This window comes from Vicugna pacos, chromosome 2 (assembly GCF_048564905.1).
Source record: "Vicugna pacos chromosome 2, VicPac4, whole genome shotgun sequence".
Lineage (NCBI taxonomy): Eukaryota > Metazoa > Chordata > Mammalia > Artiodactyla > Camelidae > Vicugna > Vicugna pacos.
In genome coordinates this window covers 11,259,049-11,277,404 of record NC_132988.1, presented here as the reverse complement: position 1 = coordinate 11,277,404, position 18,356 = coordinate 11,259,049, and the positions used below count along the sequence as shown (strand labels likewise).

General features: G+C 40.1%; 1 protein-coding gene across 1 annotated transcript in view; it reads right to left on the bottom strand.

The window, feature by feature from the left end:
* DCHS2 (dachsous cadherin-related 2) overlaps positions 1 to 18,356 on the bottom strand; it is a 222,326-nt gene that overhangs the window by 97,303 nt on the left and 106,667 nt on the right. Inside the window, exon 3 of the mRNA XM_031670062.2 lies at positions 7,374 to 7,605. Within this exon, the coding sequence (XP_031525922.2) occupies positions 7,374 to 7,605 (232 nt within the window). The remainder of the gene's footprint in view (positions 1 to 7,373; positions 7,606 to 18,356) is intronic.

Sequence of the window (18,356 nt, the reverse complement as noted above, 5' to 3'; positions counted from 1 at the left end):
ATCTGAAACGTATCTTTTAAAATGTGCTAATTTCTTGCAATAGATAAGTTTAAACTTCTTTGTTGCACTTTTAAATAACCCAAATGATGGCTGATGAGTTCAGGAAAAGTAGGAAAAAAGAGAGGAAAATTCTAGACACACACATCCAGGTCCAGACCATAGAAGAGAGGAGAGGACAGCCTCCCAGTGAGACGCAGAGTAATGCAGAGCGCTGTGAGCCAGCAGGCCTTCATAGTTTTGACCGGCCAGAACATCCTTATGATGGAGAAGGGTCATCGGGTTATGTTAACCTGGTACCACTAAACATTAAAACGGTCCCATTCCCATCTTCACAACTCAGTGCTCCCTCGTAAACTCTCCCAGACTGACCTGGCTTTCTCCACAGCGTCCCTGGACACGAAGCCTCAAGAATTCAGTTCCCATGATGGTTGTGGTTTTTCACTATAACCTGATCGTTGGCCTTCAGTTTGACACATCGCTAGAAAGAGCTGGCTTAATCCACGTCTGAAGATAAAATAATTTAAATATGGAATACCATCTTCTGAGGAGTCTCAGGAGCCAGACAGCTGGGCTTTGTCTGGACAAATAACTCCATCACTGTGGGGTCATGCTCTCAATATTTGACCTTGGGAATGTAATTACAAAGTCTCTGGCCTTGCTTGCTCTATACGGTTGTTTTTCTGTATTTCCACGTATGTTCCCACAGATTTTTGTACTCTGGGCTGGACTGAGTGTCTATTTCTGTCCCAGTATTAAACTTTAAAACTCACTGTACTTTCATGAGATGGACTTTCAGTTTGTTTATTATTGAGATGTAACTGACATTTACTATTGTATTAGTTTTAGATGTACAACATGATGATTTGACATATCCATTTCTTGTGAAATGATTACTGTGATAAATTTAGTTAACATCGTCACCACACATATTTATTACAATATTTACACATTTTTTCCTGTGATAAGAACCTTTATAATTTACTCTCTCAGCAACTTTCAAATACACTATATGATATTGTTAACTATAGTCACCATGCTGTGCGTTGCAGCCCCAGGGCTTACTTATAACTTGCAACAGGAAGTTTGCACCTTTTGACCCCCTTCACTCATTTAACCCACCCCATCCCAACCTCACCTCTGGCAACCACCAATCTGTCCTCTGTGTCTGTGTATGTACGCAGCGCAGGTCACACGCGGCCTGGAGACCATCACAAGGGTTTGGTCTTCAGCCAAAGAGCCGTGGAAAGACAGTCAAAGATTTTAGGCAGGGAAGTGAAACAAAACACAAATGTCTTTCTCCATCTGAACCAGGTCCATGTATATGCATTTTACTAAGCCTCTCCTGAGCCAGAGACTATATTTTTGGCTTTCAAGGCCAGCTCTGTGTAGCAAAATAACTTCTACTAGACACCAGGAAGAAGCTGGTAAGTTTCTCTGAATAAGCACTCACCACCTAGAAGAGGGGTGTTCAGGGTTAGGTGTCTCCTGTATACTCTATGTTTCAAAACCTTTTAAAAACATTCGACATAAAGAGGAGCTAGAAAACTCATTTACTTGAACCCAACATTCTTAAATAGACCCAGCTGTCTATTAAAAGCCGAGGGGCCAGAAAATGTTGCTCTATAATACATATATTACATATAAATCTGCACACTTACTTATGTAATAAATAATAAAACACTAAATAAAATCAACAGTTCTCTTTGCCCGTATATTTACCAGCTTAAAATTTCTGATACTGGATTTTAATACTTTGGAGTGTTTATTTGGCTCTCATTTTTTTTCATGACACTTGCAAATTATCATAAACCACCAGTTCAGGGGATCAACTATAACTTTAAAAAAATAAATGCTGAGTCATTTACAAAGCTCTCATTATTTTATGTCTTAATTATGAGGGCTTAGATTTACACATACCAATTATAACATGCAATACTGTCTGTCCAGGTGCTTTATGTTGTCGCTTATTTAAATAGAGGGAACTGCTCGGTTGAAATATTTTTAATTGATAGACTAATAAGGGAATGTAAAGACCAAGGTCTTTTCTTAATTAAAATCTAATATACACATAAAACCTTGTTCCTCTACTAATTAAGCAATGATTAGTTTTAGAACCAAACTTCCTGGAAAAGATGGGATGTTCTTCACCAAGTAGTACTTTGTGGTTAGAAAATAATCTGTAGGTCTTTACTAAAATTGTGAGCCATGGGGTAAGTTAAAAACAAAAGCAAGCACAAAATCATGACCTTCATCAAACATGGGGTCCATACAGGTAGTTTTCTCAAAAACAGAGAAAGACCAAAACCTACAGGAACTCAATGTCAGTCTCATTGGTTACTGATACTTACAGCGTCTCTCCTATATTCTGTTTGTGAGACTATAGAAATTTATACACCAAACAGAAGACATTAGGCACACAAATCTGGTAACTAAGTTATACTGAGTGTACTGGAAAGGAATAGGATGGATATTTTGAATTTGTCTATCTCATACTGACAACTAAAACAGTTCTTTAAAAAAAAGTACCTACTTTGGAAGATTTCACTGAATTCTGTTTATTCAATTGAAGAGAGTAAATCAATCAACAGATAATTATTATCTCAAATAGGCTTATATAAGAAGTCACAATGAGAGCACATTTTTCCATCTTATTTAGCTGAATTAGTGGAACTTATGTTTATTATAGTTTTGTCTTTAGTTTTTGTTTGTTTTTTTAAAGCCATAATCACAGAAAGAGCTTCAAAGTGGAACTTTGAGAAGTCAAAGTGTCAGGTTTACTACTATGCGTTGAGCAAACCAGAAAGACTCTTAGGGTCTTCATCTCTTGATTTGTGGGTGGGCATAAAAACACCTGCCTTGTGTATCTCATACATTGATGTAAGGCTCAAACAGGCAATAAAGAGAAAAAAAAGTCAAAAAGTAGTCTGAGACGGAGCAGGACAGGGACAGATCACAAGTCTAGGATGGGGTTCAAGTCCAACTATGCCATTTACCAACTATGTACCTTTAGGGAAGTCACGAAATCCCTTCCTGCCTCAGTTTCTTCCTCCACCAAATAAGGAAGCTGCATTGTAGGGTCCCTTCCATCTCCAAGAGTCTGTGATCTTATACTGGAAAAACTAATGAGGAAACTCTCTTAACATGATTCTGTTTCCTATGCAAGTGACATACACTGATTAGGTGCATGTGATTAATATGAGTTTCTATCTTGTAAATGGAAGAAAGTCATCTCTCTCTCTTTTTTTTTTTTTGGCATGAGCAGGCTCACATCCCTTAAGAAATAAGATGTGATATTAATTTGTTAACTACATATCAGAATGTTCTGAATGTAGGAAGGTGGTGATCATGAAAACTTATGAGAATCATTACATGATACGAAATCTGAGTATAAAACTACCATTAGAAGAGCATCTGCCCTTGAAATAAAGAAAAACAGACTTTGTGCTTCATGACTTATAATCCATGTTAAATCCACACACCCTGTACAAACAAGAGACTACAGCCAAACACAGGGCCTCACACAAAAAGAGATAAACCATGACAATTTAACCACAGGTAGCCCTGATGAAAGAGGTAACTGGGCAACCATAAATGACCAACACAAATGCTTGAAACCTGTCACCTTCAAATAATCTGAAATAGAAGTAATGTTCATTGCAGTGCAAAATTACTAAATAAATAGGACAGCACAAAAGCTAAAGAATTATTCTTTTTATGCTTCTAAAGAGAATCTCCAACAATGTAGGGAAAAAAATCCACCTACAGTTCATAAAATGGAATTAAAAATACATGAAAAATATAGCACAGGGAACTACATTCAATATCTTGTCATAACCTTTAATGGAAAAGAATATGAAAACAAATATATGTATGTATATGCATGACTGGGACATTGTCCTGTACATAAGATATGGACACATTGTAACTGACTATACTTCAATTAAAAAAATAGGTGAAAAAAATACATGAAAAAGATCTATTCATAAGCACGCTTCTTGGTGTTTCCTCCTTTTAAAACTCAAAACAGTGTGGTCTGCCTCGTGCCCACATCAAAGGAAGCCACTAACCGAGAATAAGAGAAATGAAGTCTCCATTCAACCTCTCTCTCCTGATGCCTGAACACATTTCACAAAATGTTCTTTGAACCAATGACATGCTTAGAAAACCAGAAATAGAACAGAAAGATAAACCCACAAGAGAAAAGCAATGAGGACACCACCACACCCCCTCCAGCTCTTTCCAAAACATTTTTCCTCCCAGATGAATACAGTGAGTCAAAGGGCTCTATTTTTAATGCACGCATCCTGCTTGTGGCACAAACAGATCAAGGGGAAAATCTCGTCTTCAGGAAAACCTGAGCCTGTAACACAAAGTACATACGCTCATCAAACAGCACGTCTGAGGTCAGAAGCATCAAAATGAAAGGACGAATGAACCAGTGAGCGAGCAAATGAGTGTCTCTGAAGGAGAATTTTAGAGCAGTTCAGGATGAAATGATAATGTAGAAATCGGCTATCAATTCTCAATATTCTCCTCATATTATATAACTACGTGCAATTACATGCACACACGCATGTGTATTTAGTTACTATACCTTCAAAAGAGCCGGCACAGCTACATTGAAGAGGGAGTTTGGGAGGGTTTTGAAGAAAAGCAGGGGTAAGCCATAGCATTCCCTACCACTTGTGATGGAGAAAGAGGATTTTAATGAAGTTTTGCTCTGTTATTCATGACACTCCCTTGCAATTTCCTAGGAGAATGTTATAAGGATTTAAATCACTTTTCAATGATTTCTAAATGCCATTTATTCATTTCTTCCACAAATCTGTATTGACAGAGGCAATTTCTTGGGACTGTGTTTATACTGGCAGGCTCTGTAGAGACAGCCTTTATGGTAGAAGCAAGAAAGCCCAGCCTTATATAGGTCCACCAGAAACACAGATCCAGAAGACAAAAACCATATTCCGGTACAGCTCCTTGTTCTGTTCTCTGAGACCATCGACAGTTAAATTGGCTTTTATGTCATGACCTGGAGGACCACCTATTATACAAAATAGAAAATGCGTCAGGAGTTGCAGTGAACCAGCGGATGAACTTAACCTCAACTGTTCACCCTGGAGGTTACCTGTTCACGAGGCAGCTTTTTCCTACGGCTGGTTATGCTGCTGCTTAATTCCCTTCTAAAGGTTAAAGTAAAGCTTGACCAGGGCTCTTGAATTTCTTCTGAGTTGTGATTAGGTGTGAACCAAATTCTAAGCCCTGTCAAGACTGAGAATGTCTTCACCCTAAATGTACCAGCATCGAAATGGCCAACAATAATAACCCAAGGCTACTTTCATTACAAAGTTGGTCTTTGCTTTAAAAAAAAAAAACCATGCATGATCCTTCCATAGATAACGACCCACTTAAAGTGCTCTGCATGACTAACAATGGCATTTGCGTAAAGCCCGGTGCCAGGAGTGGAAGCCTGTGGCTGACTCAAGCCAGCGCAACAACAGAAATATCTCCTAAAACACAGAACACGTGGCCGCTCGTTCTCCACGATTGTCCTGGAGAGATGAGCGGAGGAGAGTGTTGGTGTCTCTTAAAAACAATCTGCTAAATGCTTTTAGATCCTGATTACAGGCTGACCTATATATTTTTGGCAATGCTAGTGTCCCAGGGGGACTGACGACCTGACAAGTAGTTAAGGTCCTCCAGATTAGATGAGCTTCGAAAAAGCCAAGATAAGCAGACTAATTTCCAAAAAAAAGTATTTTCTTCTGACCTTTGAAATGTTAACAGGGCCACGTCAGTGGATTATTTTGAGCAAGGTAAGTTTTGCCTTAAAAAATGCCTTTGTAAACAATAGATCCCCCAGCCAGTCTCACACACACACACCAGGTACAGAACACTTTCCAGGCAAGAAGCAATGACTCTCTACCTAATGCAGCTGGATGAGAGGGCCAACGAACTTGGTAGATGAGATTTCCTGTGTAAATTACTGTTGGTTGCGAATGAGTATAGTCATTGCAAAGGATGTTGTAAAGATCCAATAAGACAATACACAGAAAATGCCTAGTGTAGCACATGACATTATCATCATCAACAACAGAAACACACCATGCTCTAACCCGTGCTCGAGATCAAGTGTTTTAAGAAGAAATAGAATCTTGAAGAGATATCTGCACTCCCATGTTCACTGGAGCACTATCCACAAAAGCCATGTTTCAGAATCAACCTAACTAGCTGTTAACAGACGAGTGGATAAAAGAAAATACGGCATAGACAGGCGATGGAATATTATTTAGCCCTAAAAAAGGAAGGAATTCTGTGATATGGGATGATATGGATGGACCTGGAGGACAGTCTGTGAAGTGAAAATAGCCAGCAGCCATAGAAGGACAACTACTACATATGTCACTTATATGAGGAATCTAAAATAGTCGAGTTCATAAAATTAAAGAGTGGAAAGGTGGTTGCCAGAGGCTAGTGAGGAGGGAGAAATAGGAAGTTGCTAATCAATGATATAAAGTTTCAGCTAAGCAAGATGAATAACATTGGACCACGATAATATATTGTATACTTAAAAATTTGTTAAAGGGCAGATCTCCTATTAAGTGTTCTTACTACCATAGACTAAAATAACTTTTCAAACAAAGAAGTGTAAAAGAAAAAAACTTTTTTTGCAGCTTCATTTTTGAATATCCAGAATATCTGCAATACCTCAATAGTATTATAATGTAATATTATATACTTGAAATCGTATATTTTCTTGTAACCAAAAATTTCCAACCTTTTTTGTGAGCAACAAGCCAGTAGGAGGTAACTTCCTAAATATTATTTCTAAAAGTCTCAGTTTGCCCACTGGATTTCTTTGGCAGATACACAGTTCCCACATTAGAGATCTCAAAGGAGCTTCAGGTATCATTTTAAGAACAAGGAAACTAAGACCTAAAGAGATTAAAAGAATACCAGACCTAGTACAAGAAAGTGATCTACTTTGGATGCTGGTACAATGCTTTGCATTAATAGGATCTACCTGTACTTTGAAATGATGCAAATCACCTTTAGATGATCATACAAACGGGAAGGCGTCTGCAAAATAAACACTATTGGCCAACATTTCTCATATTTACTGTCTTTAATCTTCACAAAACTTTGCAATATACAGATTATCAGCCCTATTTTTAAGGGAAGAGACTGAAGTCAATGAAGGTCATAAGACCAGGAGGAGGCAAAGCTGGGACTCAGACCCAGTCTTAACCTAACTACAAACCCGGCTCTTTTCGCTGCCTTCTGAAAGGTGTTCTGCAACACCCCTGCTAAGACACAATCATTTCAGCTCATTTTCAGTCTGTTACGCAGAAGCTGTTGATTCCAAGATCACATACCTGTGGTGGAGTCAATGGCAAAAAAGGATGACAGGTCTCCGAGGACAAGTTCATAAGCCACTGTCCCGTATACCCCGGAATCCCTGTCCGTGGCGAGAATGCTGATGATCTCAGAGCCCGGCTGGGTCTGGCTGCTAATGCTCGTCACGTAGGTTGATGGGTTAAATACGGGCTCATTATCATTCACATCCTCCAGTTCCACACGAACAAACGCTTGGGCGCTGAGTCCACCCTGTTGGATGAAGGAGAAGTGATTACAAATGGGTCTCTCCTGAACACTGGGATGCAGGATAATTGAGAAGTACCCTAGAATAGACTTCTGAAACAACTATACATATTTTATATATTTATTTTCAACCTTGAGCTATGAGTTCATGTGTAATAGCGTGGTATCTATAGTCCAATGCTAATTCTTAAATAGGAATGAGATTAACACTTAAAGCTCCTAGGAGGCCACCATTTCACAGTAGAGACCAAAGATATTCAAGGAAAGTTTTTCCTGACGTCCAAAGAGAAAAAAAAAAATTCACTTTTACCCCCGAGTAATCTTTACCTGCTCAGGAGAAGGGGTAAGGGAGTCTTGGATGGGGTGTAATTTTAGAAAAGACGAGGAAAGCATCACTTAGCAGTCTTTTGAGTAAAGACTGACCCATATGAGGGAGCCAGACTTCAGTTATTTGGAGGAAAAGCCTAACAGATAGAGGGAAGAGCATGTGCAAAGGCCCTGAGACAGGAGTGCAATGCATCCCAGGCCGGTTCAGGGAACAGCAAGGAAACCAGTGGGGCAAAGGAAGGGGCAGGTCACGGAGGGCTCTGTGGGCCTCTGAGAGGACCATGGCTCTCACTTGCTTGAGGGTATTGAGCAGAGGAGTAGCTTGATTTAACTTCGGTTTTAACTGTCTCTCTGGCTGCATTGCTCAGAACGCTGAAGGGCAGCAAGCTTGGAAGGAGGGAGACCAGCCAGGAGGCCCAAAGAATCATCAGACTGGCAGCGGACCAAAGCAGTGAGGGTCCTCGTCCTACAAACTGGAGGCCAGACTTGTTTGGGGATTTTGAATTTTTTCAAGTTTTAGCGAAGAAATACAGTGCATAAAGTAGTGAGAAGTGGAACCCATACTGGTTTTGTGTGTGTGTTTCCTCCATCTAAAAACAAAGGGCAGGAGAGAGAGAACAATAGAAGAAAATAATCCTCTGCACTTTTTCCTTTTCTAAAGGAAAACAGATGTTCCTACTTGAAAGCCCCATTTTCCATTTCTATCTGGTACACTTGGATGCTTTCATCTTGGACCAGAATCCTTGGTAAGTCACAACAGCCTGGGTTTTCTTACTCACTTAACCTCTTTCTTCCCTCCCTCCCTCCCTCCCTCTTTCTTTTTCCTACAGTGGCAGAGAGGCCCTGAGCAAAGAGAAAAAACAAAGGCAGTGAAGAAGAAGGTTTGGCACAGGACAGAGGCAAGAGAGAGCGTATTGTTTGGGATGAAAATGACCACGAATCCGGAAAAGGCTCTCACGCTCTGAAGTCCCGCATACCCCAGACACTGGGGACTGAAAAAGAATCAGGAAAGAATAAAAACAGTGTGATTTTTCAATGTTTTAAGTTGGATAGTGTGCCAGGGCTATGCCAGTTATAAATTAAACCAGGAGAAATAAAAACAACAGAAGTAGGGAAGGGTATAGCTCAGTGGTAGGGCACATGCTTAGCATGCACGAGGTCCTGGGTTCAATCCACCGTACCTCCATTAAAATAAATAAGTAAATAAACCTAATTATCTTCCCCCCCAAAATATAATAAAGTAAAAAATAATAATAAATAAATTAGAAAAAAAAACCAACAGAAGTTCCATCTAGCCTGTATGTGTCAAAAGGGCAGATTGGCGCTATGTCTTCAGCAAACCTGAGTAACCCACGGGTCCCAGGTGAAGTGGAGTGAGGGGACTGCAAGCTGGCTCCTAGCAGACAGAATATACTGCAAACCATCCGACAAGGCCCCGTTGTTTCTCCAAACCATCTTCCTTTTCAGTTTTGCTTTCCTTTTATTTATCTTTCCTTTCCTTGTCCTTTTAAATTTCTCCTCAAGTTCAAGAAGTCACTTAGGTTTGAGGAGGAGCTGAGAAGGTAAGTAAGAGAAGCAATGAGAAAGTGGGCAACATGTGAAGAAAGGAGGTCACTCCACCTCAAGATCTTCAAGAACAAAGGTGTTAAAGGAGGGGGGTGGGTACAGCTCAGTGGTAGAGCCTGTGCTTAACCTGCACAAGGTCCTGGGTTCAATTCCCAGTCCCTTCATTAAAAATAAATAAATAAAAACCTAATTATCTTACCCCAAGAACAAAAACAAAACAAAAAGAACAAAGATGTTAATTCCCAGGCTGTCTATGAAGGTCCCCGATCAGGCAATGCCACCGAAGCTAGGCAAAACGTTAGACAGACAAAGTGAAAAGCTTACTGTCACCAAATAGTGACTCTTTTTGCTAGAACAGTATTATTGATAGATCTCTGTCTTCTTCTTTTTTAATGAATTCAATTTTTATCTGTTCCATTGATCAGTAGAGGGTACTTTCCCTTTATAATAACCATTGGTGAATGAATGTTAAGTGTGCTTCACATATTTTTCTTCTTCAATTGCTATTATCTCCCTTTCTAAAGGCTTGTTATGATTTCTCCCATTTTTACAAGAAGAAAACCAAAGCGCAGAGAAGCTAAGCGACTCATCGCAGGTAAGTGAGACTATAAATAAAAGATCTGCAACAGGAACAGAGAGTCATCTGTCCCCCGAGCTGGTGACGTCTCTTAAATTAGCCTTTATTAAGTATGGCTATGATATAAATTCTACTCTTCACGAAACGCTTGTTTAAAGACTATGCTAGGGGCAGTGCCAACCACGGACTCAGCCTTAGAGGGAGAAAGGAAGACAGAGCCCTTGTTTACAAAGGACTTAACATTTATGAAACAGACGCTTTACAACTGGGTTTGTGGCGCAGTGGGACAATCTGGAGCCAAAAGATCTGGGTCTAATATCTGGCCCTGCCTGCCTCTGGACCACAGGCTTGAGAAAGTCAGACAGTCCCTGAGTCTTCTGTAAAGCAGGGCGCCTGCTCATCTTGCAGGCCTGTTGTTGGAAGCAGTGATAGAATATGTATGATTTATTTACAATTCACATTATAAATATTATATATTATTTTATATATAACGTATATTATTATATTATATATTATTTTTATATTAACATATTATGTTATATATTATTTTTATATAATGTATGTTATTATATTACATATTATATTATAATATGATGTACATTTATTATGAATCATCACCACCAGTGATTAGATTTTATAGGCTCCTTATCCTAAATGCTTAGGGCCAGATAGAGTCATCCTGGAATTCTGAAGTTTTAAGTTCTATAAAGGAAATATAGTCCCTGTGTAATACAGTACATATGTAAGTATATATAAATATAGTACATCTAGTATTGTCTGGAGTGGCAGCCCATAACCAAGCACTTAACATTCTGTGGCAAAATGAAGGAATAGGCACATTTAGAGGGATTCAAAACACAGGAACAGCCTCATGTCGGTAAGTCAGGTTTCGCACTGAGTGTTTAAAACTTTCCATCCTGAGAGCTTTCAGAACTACAGATAAAAGAGGACGGATCTTTAGCACTCAGATGCAGATTCAGCGCACTGGACGGAGGGCTAAGGGCACTCTTTGTTCTTAGTGATTCCAGATCAGAAGTCAGGGGAGAAAATGAGAAATTTTGGTTTGGGGAATCATAGCCAAATATCTGAGGAACCAAGAAGAATTCAGGGTCTAGTCTGGCTTACAGGGACGGAACAAAACCTCAAAGACAAGGAACAGGACTAGAATCTGACTCTTTAAGGTGTAGCCAATCAACGAATTGCCTTACTTTGCTTCTGAATCTTCTCTATAAAACGCTTTCCCCTCGCTCCTGTCCGTGGAACACTCCTAACCACTTCTGGTTCGGTGTTGCCTCACTCCAATCAATTTTTGCTTAAATAAGCCCTTAAAAATTAAAAAAAAAATTGAAAAACAAATATTTCAGGTGGAAATAACACCCTGGAAAACATAATGACATTAAAAAAGTCTTTGCCGTGTCGTAGGAGGGGTAAGCACACTGGTACGACTTGGAGGGAACAGGCGGGTAGAGGGAGAGGGTGGGGAAAATCTAAAGAAAGCCTTGATGCTCAGATTCATGGAACTTGATTTAAATGCAAAAGAAGATAGGCTTTATTCTGCACACCTGCAGACTCTCACAGTAACAAACGTGGCATGTACACCCTGAATACATATGTATTTGCTAATACACTTAAATATTCATGTGCTAGTGTAAAAACACCACAAAAGGCTTAAAAGGATGAAATTCAAAGTTGTAATGTTTTCCTCCTAAACCCCCACGTGGGACACTATTGTTGTCATCAAGGAACGGATATGACCAAATCTAGGTTTTAGAATAAGATACCTGAGCTCAAAATTCAAAAGTGCAGTTTAAAAATAAATAAAGAGTTTCCTTAGGCAAAAAGTAGAGGAAATGCTGAGTTAACCAAGTCAAATGGGTTCTTTGCCTCAGGGCTTCTCACAGCCTTCCCAATGCACATTTCTATGGGGTAGGGGGTTGGTGGGGTGGGGTGGGGGTAGGTGGATGAGTTCTGAGGTGTTTTCCACTCTTTTTTTTATTGGAAGTATAGTCGATTAACAAATGTGTTAGCTTCTGGTACACAGCATAGTGATTCAGTTTAACATAAACATACTATTTTTCATTACAGGATATTGAATATAGTTCCCTGTGTTATACAGTAGGACCTTGTTGTTTATCTATTTTATGTATAGCAGTTTGTGTCTGCTAATCCCAAACTTCTAATTTATCCCTCCCCCACTCAAGATGCTCATATTTAAAAACAGTAGACAATCATTTTGAGATAAGGTTCAGACAATTTAGCTAGGAAGTGTGGGTGACTGGGCAATGGCTTATTCCCAAAACTGGGGTAGGGGGTGGTGATCAATGAAATGTAAAATAAAAATAAGCACTTGAATTCTTTTTGGAAAATGAGATACTGCAATTGATTAAAATTAAAATGCGCTTGCCCTAAGTTTCAGTTTTATTGAATGAATAAGTTCTGGGGATCTAATGTACAGCAATGGTGATCATGGTTAATAATATGAAATTTGCTGAGAGTAGATCTTGAAGTGTTCTCACCACTCACTATGTAATTAGCTTGATTGGGATCATCATTTCACAAAGTGCCCATATAATCAAAACATCACACTGTACACCTTAAATGTATATAATTTAAATTTACTAATTACACCTCAATAAAGCTGGGAGAGGAAAGGCAAAGACTGAGTGTGCCCTTTTACTCAGCAAGTTTGCTTCTAGAGATCTATTTGTATTACACACACACACGCTCTGCAGCACAACTTCAATAGCCAACATTTATCATGACTATATATGATGGTGGAAGGCTAAGTCAATTTACTTTCTATATTGCTAGTCTGAAACGCTCTCCTCTAAGCCTGTAGCGTTGAGATAGGGTTGAAACTGCTTTATCTCAGGCACGTTTTCAGCTGCAGAATTCAGGATGTCACAGAAATACGGATAGAATGTTAATAAACATACACACCAAAAAAAAAAGAAACACTCATTTGGTGAAAATAAATAGTAAAAGGAAACAGGAATTACATGTAAGTGTGGGATAATTAAATTATTGTGAAAAATCACTTGACTTCCAGTGTAATCCAATTAACTATTCTTTTTGGAATTACGTAATTTTACAGCATTCTCATGATTTCCAGGTATGAGGTAAGTTAACAGCCACTGTAGCAGCAAAAATAGACTATTTTAGAAATAATACAGATAGAAGTGATTGAGTTAAAAAAAATATTGACATCACAAGGATAAATAGAGAAGAAGCCCAGAATATCTAGGTGTTTTATAAGAAAAATTCTTCTATTGACAGACAACTATCTCTTAGCAACAACCAGCAAATGGGCTCTCAGCAATTTTCCTTCAAAGAGCTTTCAGGATATACATCACAAACAGAAAGGATCAGAGGAAAAACCACAGATTGTCAAGGTAATTGTATGGAATTAAAGGCCTTTTTTCAAAGTGTAGCTCATTGTTTTGCATAAATTCATTATGGCCTAGAATCCAACATCTTGAACCTAAAATATCTTATCTGAATTCATTTATTTTGCAAATCCAAGCTAGATTACTGTTAGGGGACAGCCTCCTAAATTGTTATCAGTACTGATATCTTCATCTGTACCAACCTTTTTGATTAAGAACATGTGTTGCTAGTAGATATCACATAGAGTAATTATGACAGATGCAGACTTCACCCTGTAGAGATGCCCAGTTCATCACAGAAGAAATTTAGGAAGATTATGCAGGCAGCACAATAAACACTGCACACTGGAACACGAACACACACACACACACACACACACACACACACACACACACACGCTGCTTGCTCTCATACATTCTGAGGCAAACAACAGGAACACTGGGAGTCAGTTTCAGGTCCAAATAAGGTGAAGATTAGGAAGCTGTTAAAGAGTCTATGATTTGGGGGCAGGGGGAGACTCTTCAAATTTTGTCTTTAACACCTGTTAAATGTTCATAGTAGCACTATTTACAATAACCAAGACATGGAAACAACCCAAATGTCCATTGATAGATGACTGGATAAAGAAGATGTGGTGTGTGTATATATATATATATATATATATACACAGAAAGGAATACTACTCAGCCACAAAAAGAATAAAAAATGCCATTTGCACAACATGGATAGACCTGGAGAGCATCATTCTAAGTGAAGTAAACCAGAAAGAGAAAGAAAAATGCCATATGATATCACTTACATGTAGAATCCTAAAAAAAAAGGACACAAATGAACTTATCTACAAAACAGAAACAGACTCACAAACATAGAGAACAAATTTATGGTTACCAGGGGGTAAAGAGGGTGGGAAGGGATAAATTGGGAATTCGAAATTTTCACTTCTTGGGAAGTGACGGAAATGCTAGCTATCCTGATTGTGGTGGTGGTTTCATTGGCGTATATACATCTATCAAAATTCATCAAATAGCACATCTGAAGTATGTGTAGTTTACTTTATGGGAATCATACCACAATAAAGGTGCTTAAAAAATTGTCTTTAAAAATACATCTCCAGGTCTGCCCTCAAGAAGATCTACTTCCAGGGAGGCTGAGCACACAGCTTCTTCCTTGGGTCCCCGACACCTCAGACCCACATGATGGGGAAGAAGGAGAAGATGGCCACCAAGCTGGAGAAGAAGGTGTCTAAGCACTGGGGAAGGAGGAGCCCTTGAGGCTCTGATGCCTTGAGGCATCAGACACAAGATGCTCAAAAGACTCAGATGGTAAAAGATACCTCATTTAGGTCAAAGCAGGTATCTGATGGTAGCCTGGAAAACACAGCTAATTCTTTTTGGTGGTTTCCACGAAAGGACAAGGGATTAAACTAGTACAATGACACGTATGCCTTTAACCTGGGCATGTTCACACGATGCAAGCTGTCGCCCTGTGGGATGGGGCCACACCCAGACTGGGCTGCCAAATGTCCGCCACTCCCCGGGGGACTGTAATTATCTATGGAGGCTACTGGAAAAGTCCAACAAAGGTGGACAAACACACCCTGAACTCAGATAAATCCCAGCTAAAGTCCGAAGAAGGAAGAAAATGCAAATCTGAGTGTGCACTCAGATTACCCCTTGAGGAAGACAGCTCACTCCAAGAGCCGCATTTCAGAGGCTGTGGCCCTGAGCCATCAGACACTGCTCCTCGGGGGTCTGTGATAAGGAAGAGGAAAGGACCCTGATGGGTGGCTGCTTTGATGACTTATACCCCTATGACACCACGAAGGACCACTGGTTTGCAGGACAGCTGAAGGGATTTGCATCCGAGAAGAGAAAATGTAGATTAGGCAAAACGTGGAGCCCAAAGGTGATAACAAGCAGGAACGTGGCGAAGCCGGTACCCAGGAGCCCCTGGAAGGGGTCAAAATGGTGCATGCAGAGGATGCGACCACAATCACCACGGAGCAAGGGCCCCCTACCCCAGGTAGCAGGAAGGAGGAAGACAGTTCGGACGGAGCCAGGAGCCCCTGATAGAACCGAGTCCTCGCTCCAGCATTGTCCTGGCCGTGAAGCGTGGGTTGTTGTATGTGTCTGGGACTTGTCTGAAGTTGGTGACCACCTGTTCCCCGTCAGTTACTTCTACTGCCTTGATCTCTGCAAGATGGGAGAATGGAGGACTTTGGTGGAGATGGATCCAAAAACTCCAGGGCATCTGGAGGAGGTAAACTTGGAAAAGGATGGAGAAGAGGTGAAGAATGCAAAAAGAAGAGATGAAGAAGATGATGACACCAGAGAAGAAAGTGGGGAGGAGCTTGAAGTGGAAGAGCACACTGGTGGCCCCGATGGAGAGCATGTGGACTGCGTGCCCAGGACTGTGTGGTACTGACACTGAGTGGCACATGCTTGGGACCACAGGGGCCTGACACAAAGGAGAAGAAAGTAGCCCATGCCATGCCAAAAACTTTCTTTGATGACTGAAAAGGCTACACTGGATCAGAAGTTAAACTGCGTAGTGAATTCCCTCCATACCACCGAGTGTTATTTCCAATAAATTGGAGTGAAAAACGGTGGTTGCAAAGATTTCCTTTTGTGCAGGCTCATGCCTACAAGGGTTCTGGTCAACCCTTCGCCTTCCTCTCTTGGGGACATTCTGCACCAGGGCAGTGCATTGAGTGTTTTCTTCTCTGGATTCTGATGCTTTGATATCTGGGGTCTTGCTGATCCTAGGGGGTTGCCCCAGGATCAGGTGAGTGTGCTCCTCAAATGCAAACCAACCAACCCGGAGCCCGCACTCCCAACCACCTCCTTTAGTGGCTTTCACACTCTGGGCCACTGTTCACCCACCCTAATCACTCACGGCCAGCTATCTAGTCATTAGAGACAGCTTCTCTGCCCCAGGCCACTGAAACTATTCCAACTAGCCAACCTCAAGCCTGCTAATTCTGCCTCTCCCATTCATTCCCTTGGAAAGCACAATAAAGCCCCTTGCCCAGAGTTTTCTATTTCTCCCTCTGCCTCCTGACTGACCTCAGTGTGCACACCACATACACCCGCTCCCATAATGTGGTGTGCCCCTCCTCTTGGGATCTGTGAGTGTAACATCCTGTTTGTTCCTTACCCATACCTAAATAACAATAAAACCTACATTAAACTAGGCAGGGGGCAGACTAGCTCCCAGCTGTAACACAGCTGGGCTCAGGATATCACACCAACAGGAGCGTGAGTCCTTGAATGTAAAGTACCCACAGGAAGGATGTTTCTCTTGTAACAAAACTGAAATATGTTTATTATGTTGGACGGTTTTCCATCTACAAAACAAGGAGTTTTTACAGAAGAATATTCTGATTCGCATACATCATTGTCTTAGTCTATTTGAAATGCTGTAAGAAATAAACAACAGAAATTGATCTCTCATGGTTCTGAAGGCTAGAAGTCCAAGATCGGGGCGCCAGAATGGCTGGGTTCTGGTGAAGGCCTGGAGACTGACACGTTTTTAAAAAAATGTTTTTGGGCAGGAGGTAATCAGGTTGTTTGTTTGTTTTAATGGAAGTACTGGGGATTGAACTCAGAATCTTGTGCATGCTAAGCACACACTCTACCACTGAGCTATACGCTCCCCTCTAAGACTGCCAACTTTTGCTATATCCTCAGACAGCAGAAGAGGCTAGGGAGCCCTCTGGGACCTCTTTCATAGGGCACTAATTCCATTCATGAGGGCTCCACCCTCATGACCTAACCACCTTCTAAAGGCCCCACCTCCTAAAACCATCACCTTGGGCTTTAGGGTTTCAACATACGAATTTGCGGGGGACACAAGCATTCAGCCCAGAGCAATCATGAAACTGCTGAATGTCTCCTTTGATTTCTAAACTAGTAAAAACTGCTACACAGTCTATAAACATTTTCTTAGTTATCCTGAAAATAAAATACCTTTTGGCTTGGGGAAAAAAAAAAAAAACAACGCATCTCCTTTGGTCAATCTGGGAAAGCTCTGTGGAGAGACGGTGTGGTTCAAGATGCATCTGAATGTTGCAGTAGAGACTTGGTGAACTGAGGGTGAAAGCTGGCATTCTTCTAGAGTAAGTGTGTAGAGTAAGTTCAATATAGAAACAGAAAGAAACAAACAAGGAGGTTTAAATTAAATATCTGAGTTGATTTTTTTTTTTATTCAACGGCCAATGCTCCTAATTAATGCACTACTTTTTGGCAGTAAAAAATTTCTGGCGTCAAGTGATCCTATTTATATTAAGATACTTTCTACATACACTTTTGCAAAATCATCTGAAGAAACCAGCTAATTAGAGACAGATGTTTGACAACTACAGCATTAGATTTAAACTGATTATGCAAATCTAGGATGGTCTTACACAATTGTCTCCAAATCTGTTAAGAATCTATTTCTGAAGCCTTTATGAGTAAATGTTTGAGTGCATATATTGGGCTTAAAATAATCACATAGACTTGAATTAACCTAAACTCCTCTGTTTACTCTTGCTTTTGTTTCCTACTTCTTTACTTACATAGAAGCAAAAATTCCCGAAACCACACAGACAGAGGTTGGTAAAATCTAACCAAATAGATCATTGTAATTTTATTGAATATAAATGACTTTATTTTCAAACTGGTTTCTACATGTTTACTTGTAATAAATATATTTAGACTCATTTCTCCCACCAATTCATGTCTTAAGTAGGTGGCTTCTTCCACTAATTTCAAAAGAGAAAGATTAGACCAGAAAGGTGTTAGCAGTATCTATGTACACATGTGAGTAGCAAGCATATAAAAAAGAAACAAGGAAAGTCTCGAAAGCAGACTATGTGAAAAAATAAACGTGTTGCATAGTGTGTACAGAAAGCTCTCTC